This window comes from Antrostomus carolinensis, unplaced genomic scaffold, assembly GCF_000700745.2.
Source record: "Antrostomus carolinensis isolate BGI_N321 unplaced genomic scaffold, ASM70074v2 Scaffold21191, whole genome shotgun sequence".
In the NCBI taxonomy this organism is placed as follows: Eukaryota; Metazoa; Chordata; class Aves; order Caprimulgiformes; family Caprimulgidae; genus Antrostomus; species Antrostomus carolinensis.
Genome location: NW_010292256.1, coordinates 1 through 10,438, shown reverse-complemented (window position 1 = coordinate 10,438; position 10,438 = coordinate 1). Strand labels below are relative to the sequence as shown.

Here is a 10,438-nt window from a genome sequence, read left to right as displayed (position 1 = left end):
CCGCTCCCGTTCCCGTGTGGTTGACCTGAAGGATCCCCGCCCGGCTCCACCTCGGGGATGGGGTGGGGGGTCACGGCTGAGCAGCCGCCCCTCTGCCTCGCCTTCGTGTTTCGGAGTGGCTCTGAAACCTGCCGGAGCAGCAGCAGCACCCCCAGCACATCCCTGCCCCGGCGCTGCCAGGGGGTTGCGCAGCCGCCGCTGTTTCCTGTTAAATTTGGCTGGTTCTGTCCGAGCCGTGTGTTTGCAGGAGGCACCGCGGCCAGGAACGCTTGCCTTCTCAACGTTTGTGTTTTCCTTCCTTTTCCCGAAGCGTTACAACCCCCAGTGACAGAAGGGACTGTAAGTGCAGTGTCTTACCTGGCCATGAAACTGGGAACCAGAACTGCGCGGAGGTCGCAGCATAAGGCTGCGCTGTCGATCTAGAGCGACACAGCAACATTCCCCTTCCCTGGTCATTCCTGATTTACTCCTTCTGCTGTTTCCACGCGTTGGACCCATGCATTTGCATTGCCGTGCGGGTGTTTTCTCTCCTGCGTGGCAGCAGCTCTTTTAAAGCCTGTCATTCCACGTACACAGTCAGGATTGTTTGCTCCCACAGTGCATTTAATCACCTTGTTTCTAACAGTCGAGGGGTCGTTCTGCAGACCCACTGCTAGATCTTGTTATTGTAAATACCTTATTTTCTTTCACACATGCTTTCCAGATCACCCATTGACATGTTAAATGTACAAGTCTTGGGAAAGGTCTCTGCAGGCTTGTAGCATGGGTGTCCTTTCATCGAGCAGTTTCTATTTTCTTCTACTTTTTAACTGCTTGTTACCTTCTGAGTTTTCTTTCCATATCCTGTGGCTGCCTTTTTTATTTTGGCTGCTCTGTTACAGAGCCTGAAAGGCAAAGCAGAGTCTATCTGCTTTGGTTGCTCTACCAGCAGCTTCTTTACCTCGTTCTAGACTTGTATGATTTGCTTCTGTAAAGCAGAATTCTGTAAATTTCTTTCTGTAAAGAAAACTCTTGTGTTTTCCATGGAGTAATCTTTATGTGTGGATCTACTAGTCCTGCTTTTTATTATCATTATTGCCATTTTACAGTGACAGAAGTTTGTTAAACAGACGGTGGCTATGTTAAATGTGCAGTTAATATGGTGGGAAAGATGAAAAGGGCAACTTAATTTGCTGGCTGTGTCGTTTCAGGCTGACATCAGCTGGTTGGTGAACGGCGTGCAGCAGGAGACTATTAAGCAGCCCCTGGGTTTTATTCCAATCATGGTGAAATCCAAGTTGTGCAACCTCTATAACCTTTCTCCACAAGAGCTCATACAGCACCACGAGGAGGAAGAGGTAACAGGGGTTTTGGGGGTCAGAAAAAGATGCATTTTATGTGAGCAGTGTCTTAGGCCACCTTCTCTTGACAGGACTTGAGCATTTATATTTTGTTTTAAGTTTGAGTTGTTATTTTCTCTGACTGTACCCCAGTTATGGTGGTTCCATAGAGCATCTTGAAAAATCTGAAATCTCAGCTGTCTTTGCGTGCAGGGATCTCTTTGGTGCTGATGCCTATAGTTTCAGTATATGGCTTCTCAGCTGCTGGCTGGTGACTGAGGCTGGGTGGCTGTTACTGGGCCTCTGTGGAGCCAAAACATTTGGGGAACAAGCTTGAAAGAGACGTTTCCATTCTCCGTTCTCTTCTGCAGCTTTTTCATCATCTGCCCAGTAACACATCTACTGTGGGGAACAGAATATGGAATTATTTAGTGCTGTATTTTGTGCTTACAAAAAGAGTGATCAAACTGCAAAGGCAAATCTGCAGCAGCACCCTGTCGCTGCCCCTCTAGCATGCTCTGGTACCTTTGTTTGTGGTATTACTCACCACTGAAACACCTTTTGTCTAATGCCACACTGTATAGGGAGCTGTAAGTTTATCAGTGACACTTGTATGTGATCAGAAAGAGGTTTTCTGCACTGGAGATCCCTCTGGTTTACAAACTCAAAGTTAGAACTTGATGTTATTTATAAAAAAATAGTTTATGTCAGTCCTTCAAAGCTGTTTGGCTACACAGGGTTTTTGGGTTTTTTCTTTCCTTCCCTTAATTTGTGGCACGTGCACCCCCTTCCCAGCACTGTCAGCTACATTTACACTTAGTAGTCAGTGGCAAGGGGCGCAGCCTTTTCTAATGCAGTACTGAAACGTGTCTTGCTTTGTGTTTCCCAGTTAAAACATTAGAAGTTTGTTAACATATAATATAGGCATTTTTCGCTTAAAATGTTGGGTTATTAATTTCTAAGCACGTTAAAATGATTTTTTTTTTTCTTCTGCCAGGAAATGGGAGGCTACTTTATAGTTAACGGCTTAGAAAAAGTCATTAGGATGCTGATTATGCCCAGGCGAAATTTCCCCCTTGCAATGACAAGACACAAATGGAAAACCAGAGGCCCTGGCTTCACAGAGTATGGTAAGCTGAATGGCTTCCTGCAGTGTCCTGCCAGTAACTGCCTGAGGACAAACAGTGACCACCTGTAGCTGACTGTTGGTAGTTTGTTTTGGTGTAGTTCTTGTATCATGTTTATATTTTTTACTACATATAAAAATAAACTGGGGAGGGACTTTTTACAAGGGCAGGGAGTGATAGAACAAGGGGCGATAGCTATAAACTGGACAAGAGTAGATTTAGATGAGATATTAGGAAGAAATTCTTTCCTGTGAGGGTGGTGAGACACTGGCACAGGTTGCCCAGAGAAGCTGTGGATGCCCCCTCCCTGGAAGTGTTCAAGACCAGGTTGGATGAGGCTTTGAGCAACCTGGTCTAGTGGAAGGCGTCCCTGCTGATGGCAGGGGGGTGGAACTGGATGATCTTGAAGGTCCTTTCCAACCCAAACCATTCTGTGATTCTATGATAAATGGTCAACACCACGGTAAGGGTTAGAAGTATGAGGGCAGTGCTGGCCAGAGCTGCCTGAGCCACCCGTGCTGAGCAAGGAGATGGCATTCCAGGCCTTGCAGCACGTCACCTTCTGTTACGCGGAAGGTGTGACTAAATCCCTGCCTTTGGTGGAAGCTGGTGTAAACTGCTGAACTTGTTTCATTGAATTTGTTTTTCCATACTTTGAGATGGCAGATTTAATTTACACGAGATAGATTAACTAGGTTCTTGGCTGTCCCATACCTTTGTCATGTATACTTAGTAAAACAAGTTTAAAATTGAATTAATCCAGAAAAGTTACAGTTTTAAACTTGTGTTACCAGCTGCTGATGTCAGTAGACCATGGTGCTTGAGCACACACTGTCATTCCACATTAATTAATTTTGAGGTGGTACCAATTTAAGCAGTCCCATTTGTTTGATTTTCCCCCTGTCCTGCAGTGAATGGCATGGGGCAGGGCCAGGAAACACTGCTTCAGCAGTGCCACCCGAGCACAGAGGTGTGGAAACTGGACCCAGAGTGCAGTTAGGAAGAGAACTTGTGTCTTAAACCTGAGGTTACAGATGGGATAGTGGAGGCTTAGAATCATAGAATTGTTTTGGTTGGAAAAGACCTTTAAGATTGTCGACTCCAATCGTTAACTGAACACTGTTGAGTCCACCACTAAACCAAGTCCCTGAGCACCCATCTACACGTCTTTTAAATACCTCCAGGGATGGTGACTCCACCACTTACCTGGGCAGCCTGTTCTGATGCTTCACAACCCTTTTGGTGAAGAAGTTTATCCTAATATCCAATCTAAAGCTTGGGGCTTTATTTTTTTTTTTTTTAACTGTATGCATCTTCCAGTCCTCTTGGCGAGTGTGCTAGCTATCCTGAGACATTTGTCCACCAAGAACTAACTCAAGCTGGTGTATTTATTTGAAATGAGAGACTTGATGTTGGAACTACTGACCTCCCTCCTGTTGTCAGCCATGCAGTACCAAAGTTTCTCTCCTGAATTGTCTCTCACCTGCCTGGACATGTTACAGCAATGCAGCCAGTTGGTTTTGTACGGCTCACGTGGGTCCTTGCTTGTGTTTATTTTTGCAGGAGTCATGATGCACTGTGTGAAGGATGAGCACACTGCGATAAATATGAACCTTCACTACTTGGAAAATGGTTGTGTCATGCTGAACTTCATTTTTCAGAAAGAGTTGTTCTTCATTCCCTTGGGATTTGCTCTGAAGGTAAACAGCTGATACTCATGCTTTTTGTGTTGAATAAATACAGTTTTGCTAAGTGTTTTCATTAAGTAATGAGAAGAAACTAGTTCACACATATGAAGTATTTTCAGCCGTCCTTCCTGTACTGGCTGAAGAACTGTAGTCCAAACCAAGCCTGTGCCTGTAAGGTACCGCTCGACTGTAGCAGAGGAAGCGTGTGCAGGGTCAGGAGCAGAGGAGTTACACAAGGGTTTCGAGGCTTTTTGCTCATGAGTGCTCTGGATGAAGGGCTCTTGGAAGGTGTCAGAGTTTGCTGCCTAATGTGAAAGATCTTGGGAATCTTTTTTTTTAAACAGAATGACAGCTGAGTGTTTAGTGAGTGAACAACATTAAAATCAAGTTGTTCCATCTAAAAGTGAACCAGTGAACTGGCTTTTTTTTAAGGAAAAAAATAAAATACCAGTTTTGATAGGAACTGGAAAGCAATGAAAGTCTGGAAGGATCTATGTGAGGACATTTGATGGATGTGAACTCTTCCTTGGACTGCGGGAAAAAGTTTGACTTGAGCCAAGGCTTTTGAAATTCTCCTCTAAAAGCGTGCTTTCTCCAGGAGCAGAGCTGGAACCCTTCAACATGGCCAGAGCCATGTGTTTTACCTGCAGCAGCTGAGTGTTAGAGCTGGTGGCTGGTGGAAGTGTCATGTCAATCAGTCTCAGTGGATTTATATCTTCTTCTTTCAGCCTGCTGTGTTCACATTGCTGTTGCACAGTACATTTCACTTTTTCTTCAGTGCTTTTCTTCAGCTTTTGTTTCAACAAAAGGAGTTGCCAAAAGCAGCTGATTACCTGTTGTTTTAATATGCAGAGGAACAGAACTGACTTTCTGGTAGCTCAGAAAGATCTCAGGATAAGCAGGCCATGCTGTCTGAAGTTTGAATGCTTCCATAAGTGGTCACTCTCTGTGGCTGTGCATCCCCTCACATCAGTCCAGCTCAGTTTTGTACTGGTTTCCTGTGGCCTTTCCAGGTCCCACTGCAATTATGTTCTGGCTGTAATTCAGGTTTCTTCTTGCTGTGTCATCATCCCAGCGCTCTCCTGTGTTAGACAAGAGGCAGCACGTGCTCTGGCTGCTTCCAAATTGTATGTATCATGACTACTGAGCAGCAGAACAGAGCTTACATTACCCACTTTCATAAAGAAAGCTGCCTTTGTGTCTTTTTCATGCAGTCTTCACTTTTTCCTGAACTACTTGAAGCCTACATAAATGTGATGATCTAACAAATTACTGAAAGATGAAGCACATCTGTCTGTAAATGCAGGTCATTGGTGGACAGCATATTTACTTAACCCTCATGTAAAGAAACAACTAGAAAACCATTATAACACCAAGAGCTAAGAATGTGGGATTGAAGTGTGAGCTTTAGTACATGAAGTGCCAAAATTAAGGTGGATTCTAATAGCCTTCATCAAAAGGCAAAACTGCCTTTTAGTTTGCGTAAGGAGAAGCAGCAGCTTGAGACAGTTCAATTCATGTTTCTAAGTGAGCTCATTCTGTAAAGATACTAGTAAATCTTACTTAAACAAGAGAAGCCTGTTAATTTTGAGGGTGCAAGTTTGGTTTTTTTACAAGAGTCTCATTAGATCATCTTGTGATTGTCATCATGGATTGAATATGCCCTGTGGTACGCTCTAAGCAGCTCAGCCCTGCAGTCTTTTTCAGTTTGCACAGGGGAAGGGTATTTCCAGGGGACTGAAAACCTAAACCAGTGGGGTGCCCTAGTACATTTGCTGTATTTTATGGCCAGAGGTTGCTGTGATTGTTTTTCTGATCTGATAACACTTCTGTCTTTCAGGCATTGGTTAATTTCTCAGACTACCAGATTTTTGAAGAGTTGGTTAAAGGAAAAGAAGGGGACACCTTTTATGTGAACTGCATTACTGAGATGATGAGAGCGGTAGTGGATGCAGGATGTTTTACACAGCAAAATGTCCTCGAATACCTGGGAAAGAGCTTCAGAATAAAACTGAACCTTCCTGAGTGGTACAGCAACGAGCAGGCTGCAGATTTCCTTTTGAAGTACGTATGTATGCACAGAGGAGCGTGTGATTTGGTGTAGTTGTGTGGAAATTACAGGCAGATTTAAGAGTACTCCACCATATTGCAGCACACTTTTGTCACAGTTTTGACAGGGATTTATAAAAGAGTAGCCAGTGGCCAGTTTTTTATGGGACTCTAGGATATTATGGATAATCTGTATTTGTGGTGTTCAGAAATAAGTATTTTAATGGATTGACACAAGTATCCCCAAAATGGTTTCAGGAGAGGGTATCAGTTGTTACTTAGGTGTGATCTGATGTATTTGATGAAAAATATAAAGATTAAGGAAGAGAAGGATAGAGCTAGGTCTGTGACTGATCCAGACTCTATTTGTTGAACAGAAATATGCAATTTTTGGCCTTTATCAGTTTCACAGAGTCATTGACAATTGTGACAAGAATTACATTTTTCTTTTAAAATGATAGAAATGAGGTGATTTAAAACCTTGCTTCTTCCATGGAATAAGGTAGGAATGAATGGAAGAGCCAGTTCTGAGACTGTCAGTGTGACAGACATTCAGTGAAATAATTCCTTTTTCTGGTAAAGTGGGTATTTGCTCTTTGAGAGGTTTTTTTGCACATGAAAAGGATCGTTCTGGATGCTCAAGTCTTTGAGTACTTGTAAACAGGGGGCGGTGAGGTGTGTTAATTGGGATGTACCCTCTGTGTAAGAGTGCATTTACCTGGACAAAGCTGGTCTGGGGAGCTGTGTCTTGCTCTGCAGCGCAGCTGCAAAGGCTTCAGCAGAGGCCAAGGGAGAGCAGAAGGGAAAAGCTGAAAAAATCCTTGAGTGTTGATGGAGGACTAATGCACTTGTGTCCTGGAGAGCAAGTGATCTCCAGTGTCTTGGAGAGCAGGCGACCACCTTTGGTGGGAGTTAGCCGTTGCTTTCCTTTCTGCTTGTGCCAGAGCCTAGTTCAGCCCGCGGTTCTCCACACGTGGGTCGATAGCCATGAAGCTCTGGGCTTTCTGTGGCAGGATGCTGATAGCTTTAACAGAAATGTTTTGTGGTTTGCTGCTAGTTTCCAGCTTGGATTTGGGATGGAGTATGTGTATGTGAATATGTGCTTGTATATGATTGGTGTCACAGCTACTGTAAAATAACACACAAACCTTAACTTTTGCCTAGTTCTGACTCAAATATCGTTTACATAAACTCTATACTTACAAGGACTTCTAATGTGGGAGTGTGTGAAATCAATCTTTGGCACAGTTCACCTTCATCAAATCAACCAGGTATATCCTTAACAAAACTAGCCCCTTAAGAAGACAAGTCGATAATTTTTCAGCTCAGTCTCTCGGGTTTTTTTATTATTATTTCTTGGAATTTTCATATCATACTAAGGGCAACTGGAAAAGCTTGTGCCTTTCTGGGCTTGTTATCCAAAAAATTGGGTTTACAATTACTTAGGAGAAACTTGAAGAACAGCTATCAAGAAGAGGTGGTGTTAGTTGTCCTCCTTTCTTTCCCTCCAGCAAGTGTATCTGCATACACCTGACAAGCAGAACTGAGAAGTTCTACCTGCTCTGTATGATGACCCGCAAGCTGCATGCTTTTGCCAAAGGGGAGTGCATGGAGGATAACCCAGACAGTCTGATGAATCAAGAGGTGCTTACCCCAGGACAGCTTTTCCTTATGTTCCTAAAGGTAAGGTCTTGAGGGCTCTAAGCCTGTGAACGTGATGGTGATCCAGCCCAGGCCCCACGGTGACTGTGGGGACAGGAGGAGTGCAGGAGCTGGGCTGAGGAGTGAGGAGCCTGGGTACGCCGTGAAGGCTGGGAGGCGGCTGGATGTGGTGCAAGCAGGCAGAACAGTCGAGGAAGGCTTGGCTGCCTTGGTACAGGGCACTAAATATGCTGAAGAAAAGCCTGTACAAAACCTGCAATAAAGAGTTTCTTCGCCTTTCAAAGCAAAGGAGAGTTCCCTGTGCAAGAGTTGGGTCTGAGGAAGAAGGAATGCTGATCCTTCTGGTGTGTGAATTGAAACAGCATGCTGCTGTTGTATTAGTTGCTACAGGAGTGGTAAAGATCTGCCTCGTGGTGGTGCTGCTGTTTCACACGGCATATGTGCAAGAAAATAACTGCCCGCCTCCCTGCCATCTTCCAGAAGTGATGACTTGTGATGTTGTCATCTCTCTCTCCCATATTTAAATTCCTCTATGGATCAGGAAGTCGATAGCACGGTGCTGACTTACACAGTTAATTTACTACTGGTAGTATAAAAATGCAATTTCCTAATCTATTCCAATTCAATATGAATTCAGTTTATTTCTCAGGGTTCCTTATTTTAAGATGCCAGGAGCTTGACTATCCCATTAAAATCATTGTGGTATAGTAGTTCTCATTCCCAAGTAAAGATACTTCCCCAACTTATTTAATAACTCTTTTTTTAACCTTTCTTTTCCTTTTTAGCCAAAATTTTCTTTAGTATTTTTTTGGTGAAAGACTGCTGAAAGCTCTCAACTTCTTGAACGGTTTCAGTGAGTTTAGAAGTAAAATAAAATAAAATAAAATAAAATAAAATAAATTCTGTACAGCATTTCAGTGCTGTATGGCACTGCCACCAGGAACCAGAACAGGTTGCTTTCCTGCGTGATTACTAAGCTGTTGGATGGGTATTTTCCTTGCAGGTCTGTGCTGGTGTGATACTGTCAGCATTTTGACAAAATGAAGTCTGTGGGAAATAATGTCTGGAAAACTGTTAGTTCACTTACACTTGTCCATCCTGCTGATTTCAGAGGATTTCTCTAGGACATTAAACTGATGTGAAGTTCTAATTTGAGACTTTATTTTCCTGTATTGAATTGAAATCTCTCCCTTTTAAACCATAGGAGAGGCTTGAAAGCTGGTTGCAGTCTGTTAAGTTCGTTTTGGAGAAAAGAAGAGAAAAGGCAGATATCGTCATAAATGCAGACAGCTTGGTGAAGGCATTCAGCCTGGTGACAGACTTCACCAAGCCATTTGAATATCTTCTTGCAACGGGTAACCTGCGATCTAAAACCGGTAAAGCTTCAGGCTTAAGAAGCCTTTTTTATTTATTTATTTATTTCCCCTGCTAAACAGAACGAGAAACAAAATAAACTTGAGCTCTTAACTGAAAACAACTGCTTGTGTGCACACATTGTACACAGGAACTGAATTATTGAACATGGTTTGAGGAGGAGGGATAGTTGAGGAAAAAGGCAGGATTTCTCCTCAGTCATAGACTTTATGCGTTGTATGAAACAGGTCAGTTACTGAAGCAAAACCTCTACCCAAATAGTTGAAACTAAATTTGGCATTGTCTAAAACAGCAAGTGTATTTTTATTTGTTTCCCAAAGATTATTTCTTCTTAGAAGGTGCCATGTAAGACAGAGGAGGGGCATCTGTTTATCAGGACTACCCCATTGTGAGCTCAGGTGGAGAGAAAATGCTTCACTAATGTGTATTTCAAATTTACCTGGTGCTTCCCCAAAGTGTCTAGTGTGACAATTTGGAATGGAATGCCCACTGGAAAATGAAATGAGATTCGAAGGTCACAGAATGTCAGTTAAAAAGTACCAGCTGCAGATCCCCAGGTCACTTTGCTGGGAAGGACTTCCATGTGTTTCTAAAAGGAGATGGATTTTAAGCAATAGCTTGGATTTTAAAGTCCCTAGGGCTCTTACAGGTCACCAAGTTGCCTGTGCACCAGCAACAGCACACATGCTGTTGACATCCTGTGTGAGCATCTTCAGGGCTTGTAAGTGAAAAATAAGAAAGGGCTGTGTAACGTCATCCTTTATTTGTGAAAGCCAGACGACGTCCTGATGTCAATCTCGATTTTGTTCCCGAGGCCTGGGCCTGTTGCAGGACAGCGGTCTGTGTGTGGTGGGAGACAAGCTGAATTTCATTCGCTACCTTTCCCACTTCCGCTGCATACACAGAGGAGCAGCGTTTTCCCAGATGAGAACCACGACTGTCCGCAAGCTGCTGCCTGAGTCCTGGGGCTTCCTCTGCCCGGTGGACACCCCGGATGGAGAACCCTGCGGTCTGATGAACCACATGACGGCTGTGTGTGAAATAGTGACGGAGATGGTGCCCGTGACAGACATCCCACCTTTATTATGCTCCCTGGGTATGTTTTGCTAGCTTGGTTATTTAATTAAACAGTCTTCCTTTTTACCTTCCTGCAAAACCGTGCCGGGGAAAGGCTCTCCTGGTACTGTCACTGTACTGGTAATATTAAAATATTAATTTT

The 10,438-nt window shown here is 43.5% G+C and overlaps 1 protein-coding gene across 1 annotated transcript; it reads left to right on the top strand.

Moving 5' to 3' along the window:
- Positions 1 to 1,184: 1,184 nt before the first annotated feature.
- On the top strand, positions 1,185 to 10,315 carry LOC104531872 (DNA-directed RNA polymerase I subunit RPA2-like; the record flags this gene model as incomplete). Its single annotated transcript, XM_010176895.1, has 7 exons — positions 1,185 to 1,337; positions 2,317 to 2,449; positions 4,010 to 4,146; positions 5,975 to 6,198; positions 7,695 to 7,866; positions 9,050 to 9,221; positions 10,034 to 10,315. Coding segments are annotated over exons 1-7 (1,195 nt in total), but the record flags the coding sequence as incomplete, so codon positions are not given.
- Between the last annotated feature and the right edge of the window lie 123 nt (positions 10,316 to 10,438).